The 22,668-nt window shown below is 35.2% G+C and overlaps 1 protein-coding gene across 1 annotated transcript in view; it reads right to left on the bottom strand.

Annotated features, from left to right (window-relative positions):
* Positions 1 to 22,668, bottom strand: part of RSF1 (remodeling and spacing factor 1) — a 170,445-nt gene that overhangs the window by 8,434 nt on the left and 139,343 nt on the right. Inside the window, exons 6-12 of the mRNA XM_061204104.1 lie at positions 20,180 to 21,945; positions 18,222 to 18,428; positions 13,765 to 13,869; positions 12,442 to 12,521; positions 7,624 to 7,678; positions 6,550 to 6,659; positions 514 to 581 (exon numbers count right to left, since the gene is read on the bottom strand). Of these exons, the coding sequence (XP_061060087.1) occupies positions 514 to 581; positions 6,550 to 6,659; positions 7,624 to 7,678; positions 12,442 to 12,521; positions 13,765 to 13,869; positions 18,222 to 18,428; positions 20,180 to 21,945 (2,391 nt within the window). The remainder of the gene's footprint in view (positions 1 to 513; positions 582 to 6,549; positions 6,660 to 7,623; positions 7,679 to 12,441; positions 12,522 to 13,764; positions 13,870 to 18,221; positions 18,429 to 20,179; positions 21,946 to 22,668) is intronic.

The raw sequence follows: 22,668 nt of genomic DNA, 5'->3' as shown, positions 1-22,668 counted from the left end.
CTTTCATAATAACACTGTAGCACTGGTGATTTCCTACATAGCTCTTTAATTAAATTATCTTCAAATTCTTCTATTTTAATGTCACCCATTAAAGACTATGAAATTAATAAATTGATTTTTAATTGAAAGCAATCATTTAGATCTGATTATCCATAATTTTTGTGACTTTGTAGCAGTAGTGATCTAAAAATGGAAAGACAACAGCAAAGTTTTCTGTTTGGAAGCAGAAGAAAATTTTTTAATCTAGGGAGGAACATTTAACCTAGGGAGGAACATTTATGTTTCATATCAGATTATAAAATAATACTACTTTTAAAATAATTAGAAGCTCTGAGTCTATACATTGACACCGTGTCCAGAGATTATTTTGAATCTCAGACAGTTAACATCAGTAGTGATCGTGATACATACTGAGGAGAGTAAGAAAATATGCTTGCTCACTGCTCTAATCAGGGCATCTTAGTTAACGTATTGGCCGAGTTAGATGAAAAAGAGAGAATGATAAACACATACCTCCTCCATCAGCCTCTTTGATATCATCTTCTATAGCTTCATCAATTGCTTCGTCAAACTCATCAAATCTAAAATACATACAACAATCACATTACAGCCTGTCCTGGCATATGGGTTAGGAAAATTGCCTCTGAAGTGAAAAAGGGCTGAATGTGAAACTGCTCTCTGCTACTTTGGGGCTGTGGGACTTGGATTAGACAACCTCAGTCCTGTTAACCTCAATTTCTTTGGTAAAACAGAGTTTTATAAATCAGTATCTAATTCTAAGTTGTTTTTTCATTTTCAAAGATCATCTATACCAGGCAGCAACAAATATTTTTGTAATGGGCTTTGTAGACTGTACAATCTCTGTTGTAACTACTCAACTCTGCCATTGTAGTGCAAAATCAGCCACAGACAATTTAAGTGAATGAAAGTAGCTGTGTTCCAATATAACTCTATTTATAGACACTGTGATTTGAATTTCATGTAATTTTCAAATAATTTTATCCTTCTGGTTCTTTTTTCAACCATTTATCAATGTAAAAACCACTCCTAGGTCACGTGCTATACACAAACTGGCAGTGAGCTGGATTGGCCCACAGGCCATAGTTTGCCAACCTGATTATACAAATCATATGACAAGGTAAACTGAACAAAATTCGTGTTCCAGAAATAATACTAAGTGTGAGGAGTATACTATTGTTGTTATTAAAGATTATATTATTATTATTACTGAAATTCATATACAGATGGTCAGAATTTTAAAACTAGGTAAACATACTTTTTCTCACAAGGGCTATTTCCTCCAACTTAAAGCAAAAAACCAAGACTAGATGATTCCTAAGATTTATTCACATACAAAACTCCTTTCACTTTAGAACTGAGGTGACCAAAAGATAATGTGACTTGAAGATCATGCTAAATATGGTAATTACTAGCCACATGTGGCTATTTATATTTAAAATAATTAAAATAAAAAATGCTGTTCCTCACTAGCCATATTTCAAGTGCTCAACAGTGACATATGGCTACTGATTTCCATACTGGACAGCAAAGAAACAGAACATTTCCATAACCACAGTAAATTGGACAGCATTGGATTAAAGTTACACAGTGATTAACAACAGAGTTAAGACCAATAGCCAGGACTTCCCTGGTGGCGCAGTGGTTAAGAATCCGCCTGCCAATGCAGGAGACACGGGTTTGATCCCTGGTCCAGGAAGATCCCACATGCCACGGAGCAACTAAGCCCGTGTGCCACAACTACTGAGCCTGTGCTCTAGAGCCCGCGAGCTACAACTACTAAGCCCGTGCGCCGCAACTACGGAAGCCCGCCAGCCTAGAGCCCGTGCTCCGCAACAAGAGAAGCCACCGCAATGAGAAGCCCGCACACTGCAACGAAGACCCAACGCAGGCAAAAAGAAAAAAAGAATAAAATCAAAAATCAAAAATCCTTTAAAAAAAAACAATGACTAATAGCCAAATATTTTGCCTTTTGAGTTGAGAAACTCATTACAGCTATAGATTTCCTCTCTAGGAAGATATATATACCTACACAAACATAACATTTTACATATAATTTCAGAGGATTCACAAGTTTCAGGTTAAGAACTCTTCTTCTACAACATATTTTTAAATGCAACAGTTTACTTCCAATTTTTTCATGATTATAAACAATGCTATGAAAAACATCCTTATAGATACAGCTTAGCTTTTCCTTAAGATAAATTCTGAGAAAGTAAAAATCTGTGCATCTATTCATCAGGCTAGAATAACAGATTCAGATAAAGCCAGATATAAAGTTAATGGAAAACAGGATTTCTCCCAAGGACAAGATGCAGCTGTAAAGTGCCATAACAATCTATTTCTTTGAGCCACTACTACTTTCTTACTGAGACACTCTGTTTTCTAAATTCAGAGACCATCAGAACCCTTGGACAAAGGAAATTATAGCAGTAAGAATGAAACACCCACCCCTGCCTAGAGGATCTAAGTCACTTTTAACACAAATAAGCAGCCTTGATTTACATCCCAGATTCAGAGTTTGGATAAGGGGTTGGACACAACACTCCACACTCTTATCTTCATTGTTTTCAAGTAGATAGGACCCTGTGTCTACCATGCTGTCCACATATGATACTGACCCTTTCACAGTCCTGCTTTGCTTTGAGCCTTACTCTTCATTTAAATTTCATCTAAACTCTACCCTTCCTCAGTATCTTTTCATAACTCTATCTTTTCTTTTGTTTGGTGAGATGCCCCTTGGTTCCACTATGAGATTTTGTTGGATTATAGGTTTGTTCCTGGTATTCTTGCTACAAATAAAATTGTTGGCTTAAAGAGCATACAAATTGTTCTTCAAGGGTTGTAGCAATTTAAAATACAACCATGAAGTGAATTTTACCGTTAAGATTTTTTTGCTAATATGGAAAAACAAAATTATTTTGTTCCTTAATTTTAATTTGAATACCCAGTAAAGCCAGTATTATTTTCATGTTTACTGGTCATTTTTACTTTTTCATTTGCAAGTACTGGTTTGTGTCCTTTCCCCATTTTATTAGCCAGTATATTCATCTTTCCTTACAGATCTGTAAGAGCTTTTTATGTATTAAAGATTTTAACATCTTTGTCATATGTTGCAATTATTTCTATCCAAAGTATATTCCCCACCCCCCCCTTTTTTGGGCCACGCCATGGCATGCGGGATCTTAGTTCCCCAACCAGGGATCAAACCAATGCCCCCTGCGGTGGAAGTGCTGAGTCTAAACCACTGGACCACCAGGGAAGTCCCCAAAGTGTATTTCCCCTTTAACCTTTGCTTATTTTTTCAAGTTTTGAGACAGGAAAACTGACATTTTGTCCTGCTATCATTACAAATATGTGCCCATCACATCTCCAGTCAGCCTCCCTCCCAAATAAACAAACAAAAACAAATCATGCTGTCTAGTTCTAGTCTTCAAAATACATGGAAACTTAATTTTTCTTAAGGAACTGATTTCCTAACAAAAATGGCTTTTTATCCTTGACTTCAGCAATGTTAATGTCTGAAGTATGCAACAGTCTTTGCAGACACCATGTGGAAAAACTATTTCCACTATGAAAAAAACTATATACTCACTGTTATTTTAAAAACTCATAAGCCATTCCTTTTGAATTTTAACTCCTTTACAAAATTTCTTTGCAAGCAAACATTTTCTTTTGTAAATGCTTCTTGTCTGAGTCTTTCTTAATTTTATATAATCAAATATCCTTTTCACTATCGTTTCTGTGTTTGGTGTTATGCTTAAAAAGTTGCTCCTTACATAAGAATATATATCTTCCTTACCTCCTTTTGGGAACTAGGCAGGGTATAAATAAATGAATCACACAATACATATTATGCTAAAAAACATAGTTTATATTACTGTTATATAATTTTAAGCTGAAGGGATCATCTGGGTTAGTTCACCATCATAGGTATGTCAACCAAGACCCAGGGAAATGGACTAACCACTCAGATACATGGCTAATTAGTGGCGTGGTGAGGGCTATAATCTGAAGTCTTCTGGCCCACAATCCAATGCTCCTTCTAGTCAACTTTGACATCATCCTCTGTTAGGAGCTGTAAGAATCCGATAAACAATTATTAAATGATAGTAGTGATGAAATTTTTTTTTGGGGGGGGAGGGTTTTTTTTCTGTGTTGATATATTAAGTGCTTTAGATTTTATCCTCACAACAGTCTCATTGCACCCCATGTACAAAGTAAATTCTAGGTGTATTTAGAGCTTAAATATGACGAATAAAACTTAAAAAAATTAGAGAGAGCATATGGAGGACTCTATTAAATCTCTTTAAAAAGTACTAAGAAGCAGAAGGAAAAAAGAAAAATTGAGAAGAGACATACAAATGCCCAACAAGCACATGAAAAGATGCTCAACATCACCAACCATCAAGGAAATGCAAATCAAAATCATGAGACATCACCTCACATCTGCTAGGATGGCCGCCATGAAAAAAACAAAAGCCAACAAGTGTTGGCAAGGACGTGGAGAACCCAGAAACCCTGTACACTGTTGGTGGGAATGGAAAATGGTGCAGCTGCCATGGAAAACAGCATGGCGGTTCCTCAAAAAAACAAAAACAGAACTACCATATGATCCAGCAATCCCACTTCTGGGTATATACCCAAGATGAAATGCTAATAAAACAAATTTCTTCTCCCATTAAAAACCACAATTACATCAGGATTGAAAGACAATACAGTTCCCCTATGATGCTTGTTCTGATAATGTAAATTTGTTCCAACATAACTGATATATTAGGAAATAATTCAAGCATAACATGTATTTCATACTTGCTTATATGTAATTTTCCTTGTGAGAAACACTAGGTAAATGTAGAAAACTGCACCAGCCGCGTAGGAATACACAAAACAAACACGTGCACACACCTTACAAACATTTACCAGCTACCCAAGCTCATCATGTGTGTTATAAGCTATAGCCATCTGCATCTGGTATTACAACTTTCTGGCTGATTTCAAATAACCCTCCTTCTACCACTACACAATAATTTACAAACTGCAACTCTCCTCACAATCACTTCCACAGACAAGCTTCAGGTCTTTTTTCAACATAAAATGTCGTATTTATTGTAGTATTTATGTTATTTCTTAACCACTTAAGATGTGTCAAATGGTACTACCGTTGTTATCTTTTTCTTTTTAATGTGTCACTAATGAAGTTTTTGAGTGTGTGGCCCTAACTCCGTATTTCCCATAATCCCTATAGTTTTTGTGCAATTTTGCACACAATGGCAATTTTTAGGAATGCATTTGTTGTGTTTTAGTAGAATTGACTTTAACACTTGCACTTTCCATTAGTAGGTTTTGACTTCACTAGTTTTAATGATTTTATTAAAAAACGGTACTTTTTCAAAGTTTTTTTTTTCTTAAGGAATAAGATGGACACCATTCCCATAAATATTAAGGATTTTACTCTTACTGATCCTACTGCATTTTATTTTATTTATAACATTTTATGGAAAAACCCAAACAAACTTTTCGGCCAACCCAAAGTTTTAACAATAACAACAGAAACTACACAAGGGGAACTCTTTCATGATCACTGACAAAAGTTTATAAACAGGAAACAAGCTTAAAGTTCTATAAAATCAACTCTGTTTTTCATCTCCAGTTATTCAAGTTAAAAGACTGTTTTGGTGTTGTCTAACAATGGTCTAAAATAATTAAAATATCATTTATTTATTATTTGAGTGAGACAGGGTGGTTTCGTGGAAAGAACACTAGACGAGCAAACAATTAGAAGATAAGGTTTTAGTCTAGGTTTAGCTACTAACAGAGTGACTATGGAAAAATCTCTCTCTGATATTTCTGGTGGCAGATGGTAAACCAGACTATATTTATTGAGTCTCTCAATAGGCACTGATGGAGCACTATGCTAGCTGTAAAGAACAGAGGGATGCATAACACGGACACGGTACTTACCTTCATGTTAACAGTATAGTGCAGGAGAGCAATATTAATCAAAAAATTAAAATCACGATTGTTACAACTATAGAAGTACTTTCAAGAAGACAAACTGGTTGCTATGAGGGCATATAATAGAGGGGTTTGATTAAGAGAAGACTGTTAACAAGGTAAAAAACAGGAGAGAAATTCTAGGCAGAGTAAACAGTCTACACAAAGGGACCGAAAGAAGACAGTGTGGCTAACCTGAGAGAGTAAGGAAAAACATGGATGAGGTGGAGCTGAAAAGCTAAGTGCAGGGCAGGCTATGCAGTGCCTGTGGGCCTTGGTAAAGGCATCGGTTCTTATCCCCAGAGCTACAGAAATTGGACAAAGTATGTTAAACAGAAGAGGATAACATGAGCAAATTACATTTGGAAAAGATGATGTTGGCTGCTCTAAAATTCTATGATTCTAAAGACGGTAAGTAAGAAATATATATACAACTTCTAATCATCACTGTCATTGTAATGGGAAAGGCATATACTTTGGGGTCAGGTTGTTTCAAAAACATTTTCCACTCCTTCATTCTCACAGATTTCATACCTATAACTTATACATTTCCGTGTTCTTGTTGACCTCCTTTCAAGCAAGTTTGCTTTGGATTTTTTGGAATCTTTTTTCTTTTCTTCATGATCTTCAGAAAAATCTGGCTCCTGGTTTAAAAATATGATAATAAGTATATAGGTTATTACTCACAACAGAACAAAATTCCTTGGAATTAATAGCTTTCTAATGTCCATCTAGGCAGCACATGTGAAAGGTTTAAAAAAAGTGAAATGATTCCCTCAAAACTGAATAAACATGGCAACACTAAGTATAGAGATTAAAAAGAATATTGGTGATCAAAGGATGAAAACACTTCTGTATTAAACTTACGCTTTTGTGAGTTTATAATTACCTTTTTTAAAACAATCATGATGAAGTCTATCCACCGATAATGAAACTTAACACACATAAATCAAAAGATATGCTGAATAAATCTAATGGATTTAGAAGAAGAAAGGGGCATGGTGCTCCAGAAAAATAACTAACCAAGACAGGTTATTTCAGTGTGTGATTTAATTAAGCCTGAATGAAAGTGCATATGAAACTAAGAAAATTTCTTCATTTCAAATGAATATCATGTTACATATACTTTCACTCATGAGATAGCTTTCTCAATTATAAATTAGATTAATAAATGCAAAACAATGGTATCCCTTCAAAGAAACTGAACCGTAAGAACACAAATTGAAGTTTCTGATAACCCCCAAAGCACGGAATTAAAAACCAAATCTCCCTGAACTATTTTTTAGTCACTTTACATAAATAGCACATAAAGAAGCTAAAAACGAATTACCCAATTTAGGTTAAAAAAAAAAAAAAAAAGTAGAACATAAACTCCATGGGGTGAGCGTTAAGCTTGGTTTGGATGTGATATTACATTTTGGGGCTATCTGCATACACATAATTTCAATCATGAGGGAAATGGGTGATTTCTTTAAGGTGCTAAATTTTCATTTTTAATAAAATAGGTATACTATATATTTAAAAAAACTCATATTACATAAAGTGAGTTAAATTTTAGAACAATTTTGGCAGTCTCCTCTTTAAAAATACTATAAACCAGAAACTTACTTGTGGAGGAATGATGTTTTCAATACTGATACCCACATACACCAAGCGTTCTTTCCTTTAAGTAAAAAACAAAAAAGCACACAGTGAGATTTGCTAAAAATGAAATTGTTATGAAAACATTACTAACACAGATAATACTAAAATTATGATTCATGGTAACAGCAGAAGCTAGGTCACAGACATGTTAGTTATTATCCATGAAACTTATAATATTGGTATCTGTGGCAGGCACAAAACTTCCTAAAGGTATGAAAACTTAGCTTTAGAAGTGACTTATGCCAGGTAAAATAAAACCTGTAAGTGAAACAGACAAGGAAATCTGATGAAAAGAGTCATGCTTGTGACTCACTGATGAAGTGATTAGATGGAACACCAACTCTGGACAAACTGGATCTTTGTTATGCTGGAAGTTCTCAGTAATATTTTATGTGAATGATTCTAAGACCATCCACTTCTTGTTTGCAGAGAAGAAAAGCAGCAATACAGCCATATGTCTCTGCACTCTAGGATGCTTACAACAAAGATAACTTCAGAGCCAGTTAAGACTTCTCCAGAAAATGTGGATTTATGGACACTAATGACATAGAGTTTCATTTCAAAGAAATCTTTGTTGATTTTAATTCAACAAATTTTACACAACGAATTGCTATATAGAACAGAAGCTTTCTCTGGTTCTCCCAAAGTTAATTCAATTCACCAAGAACAGCTGAGCTTTTACATACATGCCAGTGTATGTTCAACTAAACAGAAATAGTAACCACTCTTCCTCCCTTTATTTGTGATGTCCCATATAGGACATTAATGATCCAGTTGTGTGGGTCCTTTAGAACACAGCCTTTACTGCCCCAAAAACCCTGGGCTAACAAGAATTTTATACTCTTTTTAAGAGACGGGTTATGAAGCTATTAAATAAAAACTGGCATGTAAGAAAATAATAAAGTTATTTTAATCAAAACTTGTTTAAAAAAATTAGTACAGTTAATGAACTAAAAACTAGGAAAGGAAGAACAGTACTAGCTGAAATTAATAGGGAAGGCTATGTGGATAATTCAAAACTTCAGCTCTCTGTTATTAAATATGTTTGACATGTCTCTTTACATTAACCAAGTTTATTGTGGTATCAGTTTCCTCTTTCATACCTCAAAAGCTCTATTTTCACCTGACCATTATTTCTCTTCTCAACTCAATTGAAAAAACACTTAGTCATGTTCCATGTTAGGTCTTGACTTGTGTCAGGCTTGGAAATCGAAAGGTAAAGGAGACATGGTTCTTGCCCTCACAATTATTTAACAACTAACTGTAGTCCATTATGAACAGGTATAATGGAAATGAGAAAAAGGAATGGATTTTCTCTGAAGAGCTGAGAAACTCGGGAAGGCTTTAAATAGGTGGTAATATCTGAGTAAGATCTTGAAGGTAGGTATGATTTCTCATCAAGGCATTCTCTTGCTCAGTAATCTTATGGAAAGTTACATCTTCCATTCTATCTCACCACCTAGCTCAATGATCATATTGGGCCCAGACCTTATTATTACCAATAACCACACCCTTTTTAAAATTTCAATTTCAAGGAACCTGTTCTCTGACTTCTACTGACTCACTTTCCAGCTCACTCCCTCTGTTACACTGATTTCAACCATTCCCTGACTCCAGTGGGACCTCTATCCACTGACCCTACCCTTTTTTCACTGTCCGGCACTCCCTTTGTGTCCTTACTTTCCCCCTTAGCTGGCTTAGACTCCATGGTCCATCATTACAAATACTCGCTTTGCATACACTCTCAAATTCCTTGTCTCTTTCTCTCCTTCCCTCTGTTATATTACCTGGAAAATTCCAACCCTGATTAAATCCAACTCTCTGCTAGCAAAGCACTAGTAATAGTACTTTGGAAGTACACAGCTATTTGAATTCCCAATAATTTCTGGCACCAAGTCCAGGAAGGGACATTTACATATCAGCTGAATGGACTTCTGAAACATCAGATTTCACAGAGCATCACAGCTCCAGCTCTATAGACAGTTGCTGGCTAGTTACTAATTACTCACTGACACATCCTTCTTTTCCACCATACCGTAGAGCCACATATCATACACCTCATGATGATTACATTGCCTGGCATAAAGCAGGTGCTCAATAAATGTTCATTAAATGTTGATTAAAAGAACAAACAAGGGGAAAGATACTCTAGCACTATGATATAGACAGTAAGCAAGGCTCTAAGTTGTTAGGATGAATGCTAGAGAAACTATTTCACAGATTTGAAACAGGATGAATAAAAATGCTCACTTTTAAAAAGAGATGAAGTCACCTGAATTTACAGTTAATATATTATTTGCTTTAGAAACATACATATTTTGCTATTTAGAGCTCCTAATATATACATATATTAGGAGTTATAAATAATGAAAGCTTTGTTAACCAGATTTTTGGGGGAATTAACAAACAACAGTAACAGTTAACTTGCCTTGTTAGAATGGTCTCGTATAGGATTTAGTGTGTGATGTAAAGGCACAATTACAGATGTCCTCTTAAAGGATGACATTTAAGTAAAGAGGATTACCAAGGATAGAAGAGAAAGTAGATGAACTAGTAAATGGGAGACCAATAATATAAACAAATGTTGTGGCACATTTTAACATAAATTTCTAAAACTGAAAGTATTTCTTAACTGCAGCAGCATATTCTAAAGTGTGTGAGGCAAGAGTAAAATAAATGTTCACCAATCTTTCCACATATAAAACGTACAAGCATCACAGGCCTCCAAAGAATAAACGGATATAATGTAAGTATGAGACAAATTCTTAGTGGTTTACATTCTTGGCTTTTAGAGAGAATCTACTTTCTTCCAAGTCCTTAAAGGGTGAGCCTATTAGCTATCTACACTGCTAAGTCAGATCAGCTTCAGAACATGAACTCATTTCTCAGAAGGGCAGGCAGATTGCAGGAAGACCGAGTCTAATTTTTAATTATGATTTAATTTGAAGCATCGTTAGTTAGATCTTTTCCAGTGTCAAAAATTAAGACAGGAGCAGTTCGCACATCAAAATAGTCCTAATAACTGTATACAGGACTGTTAGTTCCTAAATATAAAGGTATTTAGACAACCGATTTAAAAAAAAGTACTACTTTTATCTCCTAGTGAACTTCAGAGATAAACTTTGCCTTTAAACTAAGCAGCATACATTATAAGCCAGAGAGAGCTCAAGGTGAGCAGTAAAGAGGAAAAAGGATCTAGAAGCTGAACCCATTTTTAAGGTTCAACTTGGCACAGAGTAAAGTGTGTGGACTATGGAATGAGCAGACTGTCTCAACGCAAACTGAAGTTTTGAGGGGAACACTATGTGACGGAGGTAAAAGTTAAAGTAGCAGCAAATGAAGGAGCAATCAGGAGACACTGCTTAGATTTTTCTCATACTATGTACAGATGGGCATCAAGTCCTACTGATTAATCCTCTGAAAATTCTCTTCAACCTCTCTACTTTATTATCATGATGACTGCTCTAGTTCAGGCCTCACTGGCTCTCATAGACTTTATTCCAACAGCCTCAACTCTAATTCCTTCTTCTTACTGTTACCAGGGCATTTTTTCTGAAATAAAAGTCTGATTATGCACATCCCTCCTTTGATGGCTCCCCCATGCCTCTAGAGAATAATTCAAATTTCCTAGCCAGTTATGCAAAGCTGTTCACAATTTGGCCGCGGTTTCCCTTATAGCTTCATCCCCCACCACTCTTTTACTCTCACATTTACACTCTCTTTGCTTGTACTGTGCTCTTTGCCTGAAATATCCTTTCTCTGCTTGTCTACCTATATAACCCCTAGTTATCTTCCAAGGACTTCCCTGATAACCCCAACTCCTAGAAGAACTAAAGTGCTCCTCCACAATGTTCTAGTATTGCTCCAAATATACCTCGATTTGTCTACTTTACTGAATCACTGGTTCATACATCTGCGTCCTCTGGTAGAAGGTGAACTCCAGGTAAGCAAGAGCTTTGTCTTACTCATCTTTTCTCTTCAGTTTGGAACACAGTAGGAATGAATGAATGTTTAGCAAGAGACAAATCAACCAAGGTACGTATAAACATAAATAAATACAAACTTACTGTCTTGATTTTGAGCCCCCTTTAAAGATTAAGCTCAACTCCAATCTTACCTCCTCCAAGAAGCCTTCTTCAACTGCTTTAGACCACACTGCAGTGGCATATTGAAAAGGGAGGCATTGCTTACAGTCAGTAGGACACAGTTCAGCATTTAAATGCTCTTTATTTCACCAGTGTTAATTCTGCCCACCCAAAGAGACGACATGGGTAACTAAACTGTAGACCAGTTCTTACAGTATTCTTGTACTCCCTACATACTTAGCTACATATCCTCCACAATACTTGGGCCAATACTTATTCAGAGTAGGTTCTGATAAATACTTTAGATCAGGGATTGGCAAACTTTTCCTGTAAAAGGACAGATAATAAATTAGGTTTGGGTAATAAGGTCCCTGTTGCAACTACTCAACTCCGCTGCTGTAGTGCAAAAGCAGTCACAGGCAACATATAAACAAATGAGCATGGCTATGTTCCAATAAAACTTTATTTACGGACAATGAAATCAGAATATACAATTTTCATGTGCCATGACATATGATTTTTGTTTTGATTTTTTTCTAATCATTTAAAAAAGAAAAAAACATTCTTAGCCGGGCCATATTTGGCCCACAGGTCAGAGTTTGCCAAACCCTGCTTTAGACAGACACATTAGTCTATACTGGAAGACAACTCTGAGGTCAAATTCCCAAGTAAAACATTAACACACGTATCACAATACCTGCGTTCAGCACGCTCCTTCTTCTTTAAGGCAACATCCAAATCCTGCAATTGTTCCTCTAATTTTTCACACAGTAGTTTCTGAAAAAATAAAACAGATGAGTGTCATTTTACACACCTTTCCACAATCATTTATATCTTGCCTATTAGCTATAGATACCATGCTATGAGAGCTGATAAGGGGCCACGCAGTGAACACTGAAATGTTCCTTGTATTTAATTAAATAAAGACATGCCGCTTCAGTTCATCCACTGAACTGAAGATGAGCAGCGTATCTTTAAAGTAACACACATGTTAAAGAAACTTATAGCTTTGCCAAGAAACATGTTCAATGCTTATCTTGCTGGCAGTAATCAATGTTTAAAATAGCATTTGGTTCACTGTATATACATGACAGTGATTAAAAAATTTTTTAAAATCCTAAGACATTTTTAAGGAAGAAGGTTTATGTACAATAAAATACAATGGTGCCAATCACTATTTTTTAAAAGGAGAATGGAAAAAAATTTACAAAACCATGCCACATGGTTACTGGGTCAAAACAGAGCTGAAGAATGTAATTGCTAAAATGATGCTAAGCCAAAAAAATTCCACTTTACTAAGAAATGCAATAAAGGCCATCTTTTTTTTTTTGGCTGCGCTGTGCAGCTTGCGGCATCTTAGTTCCCCAACCAGGGATCGAACCCATGCTCCCTGCAGTGGAAGTGCGGAGTCCTAACCACTGGACCGCCAGGGAAGTCCCAAGGCCATCATTTTTAAAGTAAAATGAGACTGGGCTTGTGAGAGAAAGGACCTCTTGGATGCAAAAAAATATCCTGCTCTTCAGTTTTAAAAGAAATCCACCTGAATCGAGATACGAGAGAAACAGAATCCATGTTTCTATTCAAAGTACCATTATAATGGTGCATAATTCATAATATCATCTATAAAACTGACAAAAAGAAGGTAGGCAGAAATGAACAAGAGAATGAAACAAAGGGATAAACAAAAGGAAGAAACTTATTTCTTCCCTTGTATATTATCTTAATTTGGGGGGTTTTTGTGCCTTTAACGAATGTGAGAAAAAATAAACCAGAGATTATAATTTTACAAAACCCAGAGGTCTTCTAAGAATTGCTTTGGAAAAAAAATAAAAGGAAGACCTAAAAGATACTAATAAAAAGTAGTTTTTATCAATAGTCTCTAATTTCACAGAAATTTAAACAAGAGATGAACAATATCTACAAATTGAAGATTAAAATGTTTAGTGGCTGTCAAGAAATATTATTAATTTAAATACAAAATCAAAGACTGGAAAAACAGAACTGTGCTGGGTCACCATACATGTTGGCAAGGGGGGCAGAACCATTCTCCATCTGGGATGATCATGAGAGGAGGGCGAAGGCAGGCAGTGTGGTATCCACTGTCACAAGAGTCGCACAGGAGAATCTGAAAAAAACCACAGATTAATTGCCAACCTAACTCTATGACTAATATTCAATGACTCAAGTTAAAATAAGGACATTTCTATATTTCTTAGCATAAAACTAAGTAATATACTATACTATACTCTTTATCTGCATAAAGCATAATAATAAAAAAGCTCTGATAATTAGGAACCTAACATGTCTTTTTTTATTTTGGGCCTCACTGCACAGCTTGTGGGATCTTAGTTCCCTGACCAGGGATTGAACCCGAGCCCTTGGCAGTGAGAGTGCAGAGTCCTAACCACTGGACCGCCAGGAAACTCCCCTCTAAGATATAATTTTAAAAAAAAATTTAAGAACCAAAAAAAATAAAATGTTAAGCTAACAAATTAAGTGAAAAATAACAAGTCTTTTCTGAACTAGAGTTACAATCCTTTTTTTGTATGCCATGAGGAATATGACAACACATTCTTTATAACAGAGTTTTATAGCTGAAGTACCATAAACTTCCCTACCACACACAGGACTTTTAAAATACAAATAATTTCCACTGTAAATAGCATTTCAATTACCTATCTGTAAGAAACACTCATGGCTCCTTTTATCATGTAAATTCAAACATGAGAGGAATGGAACTACACTAAGGACAATCATGTTCAAATAAAAAAGCTACGAATAATTAATCTTAAGTTGATTATTTTTTGCTATTCGAGTTTCAGATGACCAGTTCTCTAAAAGTTAAAATGGTACACACTCATGAATTAAACTTAAAAAAATCCTTTATTTTAAAATAATTTTAGATTTATGGAAGAGTTGCCAAGATAGGACACTAACGTTAATATCTTATATAACCATGGTACATTTACCAAAACTTAAGAAATTAACATCAGTATAAAACAATTAACTAAACAACAGACATTATTCAGACTTCACCAGTTTTTCCACTATTGTCCTTTTTTTGATTCTAGGATCCAATCCAGGATATTGCACTGCATTTCATCATCTCTTCTTAATTTCCTCTGATCTGTAACAGTTTCTTGGTCTTTCTTTGTCTTCCATGACTTTGACAGTTTTGCAGAGTACTAGTCAGATATTATGCAGACTGCCCTCAGTTTGGGTTTGTCTGATGTCTTCTCATGATTAGACTGAAGTTATGGGTTTTTGAGAATACCATAGAGGTGAAATGCCCTGCTCACTACATCATATCTGGGGGTACATGATAGCAATATGACTTATTACTGGTGATATTAACTTTGATCACTTGGTTATAGTAGTGTCTGTTGTTTTTCATTACTGTAAAGTTACTTTTCACTTTCTATACTCTATTCTCATTAAAAGTGATAACTCCAGCCCATACTCAAGGGGAAGGGAATTAAGCTCCACTTTCTGAAGAGAGGAGTATCAAAGAATTTGTAGAGATAAGTTAAAATCACCACAGTAATTAATAAATATTTGGGGGGAAGATATGTTGAAGTTATGCTATACCCTGTTTTTCCTTACAGTTTCACCCACTAGTTTTAGGACTCATCAGTGGATCTTGCTGCAATAATTATTACTGGGAATTCCCTGGTGGTCCAGTGGTTAGGACTCTGTGCTTCCACTGCTTGGGACCTGGGTTCGATCCCTGGTCTGGGAACTAAGATCCCACAAGCAAAACAAAACAAAACAAAACAATTATTACTACGGTGTTCTAATGGTGATTTTCTGTTTTCCTCATGCCCTCAACATTTGCTATTTGGAATTCTTCTATATAAAAAAAAAAAAATGTCCCTCCCCCATTACCCCATTTTTTTGTTTATTCAATTATTTATTTGTATCAGAATGAACTAATGAATATTATTTTATTCTTTGGGTTGTAATCTAAAACAATTATTTAATTTATTGTTCAAATTGTTCTAGCCATTGATATACTAGGAGTTTTCAGGTTGGCCCCTGTGTCCTTAGGACTCATTTGCATGCTTTTATTTTTTTTTAAAGCACTTCCTTACTTTCTGGTAATACAGGATACTCTAGGCACATCTTATATTTTCCTTGCCCAAGCCTTAGAATCAGCCATTTTCCCCAGAAACACTGGTTCTTTTATTGGAGAATGGTATTTAGAAATCGAGATCTGGGTGCGGAGTGCTCACTGCTCCTGGGTATCCCTGATTCTAAGTTCTCACAGAGGACAGAGCTAGGAAATACATATATGTATAGCACCCCATGTATATACATATATCTATATTAAAATAAGCATGAGTTCATACTAATAACTCACCATCTAATCCAGCACCACAGGGTTCATTCTAGCCTTCAGCCTTATTTCTAACTTCTTTAACAGTGAGAAAGCTGGCTCCCATTATCTACACTTCATTTATTTGTATATAGTTTTATTTGTATATAGTTATATATAGTTTCTGAATTGCTAACATGTACCATGGGGAGGGTTTAGAGTGGGGGACGGAATGTGCACACATTTTAAAAGTGAAAAACTCCCTTCTCCATTTGCTACCAATAGCCAGAATTCAATTTAAGTTATATTAACATTATACTTCAGTTATGTGATTGATTGCTTACATAGGCATATGTGGACTAACCTGGGCACCTGATTCTATTTATCACATCATTTCTATCTTAAAACATAATCTAAATTTCAAATAACAAAATTAAAAATAAACTTTTAGAATTCAGTTCATTTCTAAAATGATGGTTGTCTCTATTCTTCAAGAAAGGTAAAAACCCATTAAAATAAATACTACTACGTGAGATTTCCAAGCTTCAGGCAATGATCCCACTTATTTTCACTAACGCATTTGAAAAACCCGATAGAGTTCTATACTCATCTATGAATTTATTGCTTTTCTGCTGTAAGCTCAAAGAGAACAAGGACCACATCTAATTCAGCATCATTTCCCTACCACTTAACACACAACAGCTGCCTAACATTTTTATTTGAGGATTATGCTTAAATATCTAGCATAAGAAATCCACCATATTTGGGATCTTCAGTTTCCAATGTCATTCTCTTTGCCACAATAACCAGCAATGGGATTTTCAGAGCAGTTATTAAGATAACCAAATAAAAATCCTATGTGTGTTCCAAGAAGGGTGCAACTTTCTCCATCTCCTGGATGTCATTTCTGCTCACCTCATTTTACTTTTCATTTCTTCACACCCCTTTGTCATTGACGTCTATTGCTGCCTCAGTCAAAATGCATTCTCTCAGTATAAAAAAATATTAGGAAATGGTAGGGAAAGAACACAAATATTGATTTTTACTTGATTTAGGGGGCAGAAAAGACCACTATCTCAATCTTCTCTTTGCCTTTCTGCACGCAAAAGTCTTGACCTAACTTTTATAGTTTGATGATCATAAAAATGCTTAGAAGGGTCTTCTCAGTGTAATTTTGACAACTGTTCTTCTCGGAGCTAAAGTTATTCTCTGGGTCTAAGTTATATCTTTTACTTGAACCCTCTGAAACTACTGGGATTTGATAAACTTCACTGATTTGGTTTCCAGATATGATTTTCACATTTAGGAAGAAAACTGCAAGTAAACCACAAACAGCTTTACCCCAGCACACAACAGATATCAGGAACTGTGCTTGGCAACTTTACATAACTTATTTCTGCTCCCATACAACTCAACCTATGTGGAAGTTTCTTTCTTTATGTCTCTTTCTACTTAATAGGTGGAGCTCGCTTTTAAAGTCAAATCTATTCAAAAGAACAGAACGGTTGCATAGAATTGAGCGTAACAAGAGTGTTTCCTCAATAGGTTCTTTAGAAAGCACTTATGAACTGCAAAAATACATATATAGGTTAGGAACTGGTTTTCCTGATTTAGGCAATCTTTGAAGAACTTACTTCCTAAATAAGAAAGTCCCATGTAAATCTGTCACTATTTTTCTGAATATATCTGGTCTATAATTATCCTCTTAAATTTTCTTTTTTTTACAACTGTCCACTTTCTAAAGTTTAAAGCCCTACTAGGTTACTACTTGACTTACATGTTTTTACAGAAAGGCAACAGGCCCTTTAGGTCTTACTTATTTAAAGCTGCCACTTCAGAAATAGCATTATAAAGTAACTTAAAGGAAAAGAAGAAAACTTTAAAGGAAAAAAACAGAATAGAAATATTTGAATAAACTAATTGATCTATGAGAAGAGATTATAGGAGTGCATGCTTAAGTAGAGGAAATATCAATATAAAGCCAGGTAAGAATGAAAGCAAGATCCTAATCCTCCCTAGAGTTGGGTTATTATCTGCGAAACAGAAATAAAGGCTATTTTGCACACATAAAACTGAAATCATGATCAAACCCAGAAGTTAGGCTGCTTCACACCACAGCATGCCAATAATTTGAATACTGTCCATTTAGATCAGGTACATACTAGTTCAGGATGGTTTGGAAGGCCACATTTTTTGCATGGTTCATCATCATCTGCTAGGATGGCGTCTTCACTTTCCTTTTCTTCCTCCTCTTCCGAAGCTGCAGATAATTTTTCACTGTCAGACCCTTCACTTTCATCATTGCTGGAATATTTCCACCTGCCACGTGTTCGAGAACCAGTCCATCGAACTTTGCCTTTGGGTTTTACCTTGTATAAAATAAAACATTAGGATAATCTGATGTGATAAGAATGTTAAAAAAACACTTCTGATTACATATGCATTGTAGAATATTTAGTGAATATACAAAGAGAAAAGAAAAATTATTGTAGCTTCATCCATAAATATACCTACTATTAAATTTTGGTATATATTTCCATTAATTTTTTCTACTTTTTGGAAGGGAGAATTATAATGAACATTCTGTCTTATAACTATTTTCCCTAGTTATAAAATAGTCTCCTAACATCATGTGTGTGTGTATATATATGTATAAGCCATCACATAGCTATATTTATCTAATCCACTACTAGACAGACATTTAGGTAGTTTTCCATTTTTCACTTTCATAAACAATGTATCCTTGCAAATACAAACTTTTACACACACTTCTGTGGTTAGGATAAATTCCTTGAAGAGGATTCTGGGTCAAAGGTCATGCGCTTTTCAAAGGCTCTATATTAGAGCGCTGACTATATTCTCACATATTGTTACATAAAAAATTTAATTCCCGTATTAGTGATGAATTTAAAAAATTTAATGGGTCAAAAATACATACAAAAATCCTGACAAACTTAAAAAATATTATTCATAGAATAACTTTATAATGTTGGGAACTGCTTTTTATTGGCTGGCTTCACAGTATTTTAAGTCATATTTCTGTTCACTCCTACAGTGTAAGTCCCCACCAAAGACCAAAATAATTCTAACAACAGAAGGGGAAATTTTTTTTAAGTAAAAATTTTAAAATTTAGTATTTCAGGGAACAAAGGATCACCTGCAATTAAGAACAATCTGACCACTTAAATATATCAAAAACAAAAGTAGCACTTTTAATTACAACAAACTCCCATAGGCTAGCCAAAGACTTGTACTAGATTTTGCTTAAAATAAGAGGGTCATAGAAAAAAAAAAATTCTGGCTCTACGACTAATGATTAAAATGGGGACACAGAGGCACTCTCAAACACTGGCAATGAGAGGGTTCATTAACTGGGCCTTTTTTGGAGGGCAATATAGAGAAAGCTATCAAAACTTAAAACACATATGCCCCTTGACCCAGCAATTCCAAATCTAGGGGTCTATTCTAAAGAAATACTCACTCATGTCCAAAAGGATCTTCAATGCAGCACTGCCTGTAATAGTGAAAAATTGGAAACGACCTAAATGTCAATCAAGCAGGGAGTGGTTAAATAAACTGAGGTACACCCACACTATGGAATACTACGTGGCCACCAATAACCAAAAAGTACACTATATCTACTGATATGTAAAGAGTTCAGACACACACTGTTAAGTGAAAAGATCATAGAAAAATAATTTGATTCGATCTATTTTTTAAAAGAATGGGAAGTATTTACGAACATGGACATGAATATATGGAAAAAGGACTGCAAAGAGATGTAGCCCAAACTGTTAATAGAGTTTCTAAGGAATTTTCATTTTTCAATCATACAGGTTAGGTATTACTTGGATAGTTTACAATACAGAGAATATATTTCTATATTGCCTACAACAGAGAAAAAGTTTAAAAGATGACAAGATTATACAGTCTGAAATTTAATGTCTGGACATAACTACTAAGAAAAAACACCTCAGATATAGGAAGAGAGGCTTTTTTGTGGTTGTTGTTGTTTTAGTTATCTTTGAATGAGCTGATTTAGCCAAAAGCAAACAGCTACAAACACTCAGAGCCAAGTATTTCTAAGAAAAATTAAAACTCAGAGTAGAAGAAATTTTACCTTGGTTACTTTAGAATTTGTATCCTTCTCTGTTTTTTTCAAACTTTCTTTTTTCTCAGTTTTTTGCAAAGCTGCTGACTCTTCTTCCACTTCATCTTCTCCTTCCCCTCTTTTTTTATCAGCTTTCTGATCTCTGATCTCAGCTACTTTTGCTGTGGGTCTAGATATTCTTGGAGACCGCCTTAAAGTACGACCCACATTTGTTTTCTCTTCTTCCTTTTCTGTCTTCTCTTGCTTGGTTTCTGGCTCTAGAATTTTGGGAGGAGAATCTGGCTTCTTCTTCCTACTGGATATCCTAATTGTTAATTTGATGCCCTCTTTCTGCCTTTCAGAGGTTATTTCTGTGTTTTCTGAGGCAGTGGTTTCTTCTTCAGGAATCAACTTATATTTAAATTTGCTTTTTTGCATAGAACCCTTTGTCTCAGAAGGATCACCTGTGCCAGAGGTCTGGGCATTGTCCAGATCATCCACTTCTACCTTTGTGGATTCAGAATCCACTTTTAAAATTTCTGGGTCTATTTTCTCCAAGGACTGACCTTCAGTGGAACTGGTATTCTGACACTCTACCACTTCTTTTTCTGAGGCTAGTTTCTCACGGTGGACAGTCACGTTAGATGATGGAGAAGTTTCAGCTGTCTCGGGAGACCCTGCGTTTACTGATTCTACAGTACTCTTTGGAACCTCCTCTGGTATCGGACTCAATCTTTGTGTGTCTTTATCAAGAAAAGTCTTTTTGGACTTCTCTAACTTTTCAAGACATTCTAGGACTGGTGTGCGCTTATCCTTCTTACTTTTGGGAGACCTCTCTTCAACTCTCATGCTACAGGATTCAGCAGTAGATAAAGCAGTTTTTAAAGAGAGATCCTTTGCTATTTCAGAAGTCTCAAGAGAGGTTTCCATTTCTGGAGGACCAGTTTCCTCTATGTGCCCTTTGTGACTCTGTGTCTCTAAGGCTGATATTGAACTATCTGCATCTTTCCCTAAAGTGACCACTTCTTTCTCAAGATCACCTATTTTCATACTCGTTATGACAGAATTTAAAGACTCTGCTCCATTTCCCTCCATGATGACACTTCTGTCCTTAGAGGGGCTACAGCTATCTTCCTTTGTATCATAAAACTTCATCTCCATCTGTTCTGTCTTAAAATTTGGAGTTACCCTTTCATCACTAACTTCTCCATTTACCAGCTGTTTCCCTTCATGACCAAAAGTAGTGATTGTAGAGATCCTTTTACAAGTCTCTTCCTCTTGTTTTATTTCATCTTTCAAAAACTCTTTTGTTGGAGTAACTGATTTACACAAAGGTCCTTTGATTGGACTGTCAAAATCATCACTCAGTTTAATTTCTCGTTTTTTTAGTGGTATCTTGGCCTGCTGGTCATTTTTAAGTTTCTCGGTTTCTTCAGTAGACTTCTCAGTGATTTCTTGAGAAGATTTAACATTGCCAGCAAAATCTATCCTCTCAGGCTCTAGCTTCTCCATGCTACCTTTGATATCTCTAGGATCTGCTCTACATTCCTTCACTTCGACTTTTACGGGTTTGACATTTTCCTTGAAGGAATCACTTTCTTCTTTGATAATCTTTTTTTCTTCGCTTTCTGGCAAAGGTTTTTCTAGCTTCACTATGACTGGCAGTTTTACAAGTTCCTTTTCATCTTCTTTTTCTATTTTCACAGTAGTCTCTTCTAGAGCATTGGGTGTAGAACAGTTTTCTGAATCTATTGGCTGCTCTTCACTTTTCATCTTTTCACTTTCCTTCCGTTCCTCTAAAAATCAGAAAACGTTCACATGAATCTAAGCATTCAAGATTATAAAATATATAAGGCATAACATAAAATATATTTCCATTTGAAGTTTCTCTCTTAAAAGAGGTGGCTTCTGTCACTGGACATCTGACAATAAAAAATAAAATCGGAGAGTAAAGAAAATTACCAAACTCTGAAGTACAACTTTTAGATATTAAAAAAACTATTGTTTAGAAAGACTCAGGTTTCTGCTTTATACTTTTAGCTTCAATGTTCTCAATGAAATATAAATATTTATACAGCTCAAATAATTTATTCAAGCTCCAGTGATGGCTCAAAAATATGAAACTAAGAATATATCATAAAACATTTCCAAAAGACCATATTTGTTTTAAAACCTGACAACTGTTCTTCTTTGCAAGTCATTGAGCACTTCATTTCACTGAGGTAACATGAACAAGGCAGTGGGAAAATGTTTTATGTTTTATTCAGGTTATAAAAGTAACAATTCTGTACAGAAAATGAAAAACAGAGAAACAAAAAACATGCCCATAATCCAAATACCCAGAGGCAATCACTATTAATATTTTATTTTAGGTTACTTCCTTCTAGTCTTATATATTTTTGAGAACGTTGGGATCATGCTGCCCCATTTTTCTCACTGAAACATTAGCATTTTCTTATGATATTAAATGCCTTTACAGAAATTAGACTTAATTATGTAACATCCCTCAATATGGTTAT

The sequence above is a fragment of the Eubalaena glacialis genome, chromosome 10 (assembly GCF_028564815.1).
Source record: "Eubalaena glacialis isolate mEubGla1 chromosome 10, mEubGla1.1.hap2.+ XY, whole genome shotgun sequence".
In the NCBI taxonomy this organism is placed as follows: Eukaryota; Metazoa; Chordata; class Mammalia; order Artiodactyla; family Balaenidae; genus Eubalaena; species Eubalaena glacialis.
The sequence above is the reverse complement of the archived record's forward strand: the minus strand, read 5'-3'. Positions and strand labels throughout refer to the sequence as shown.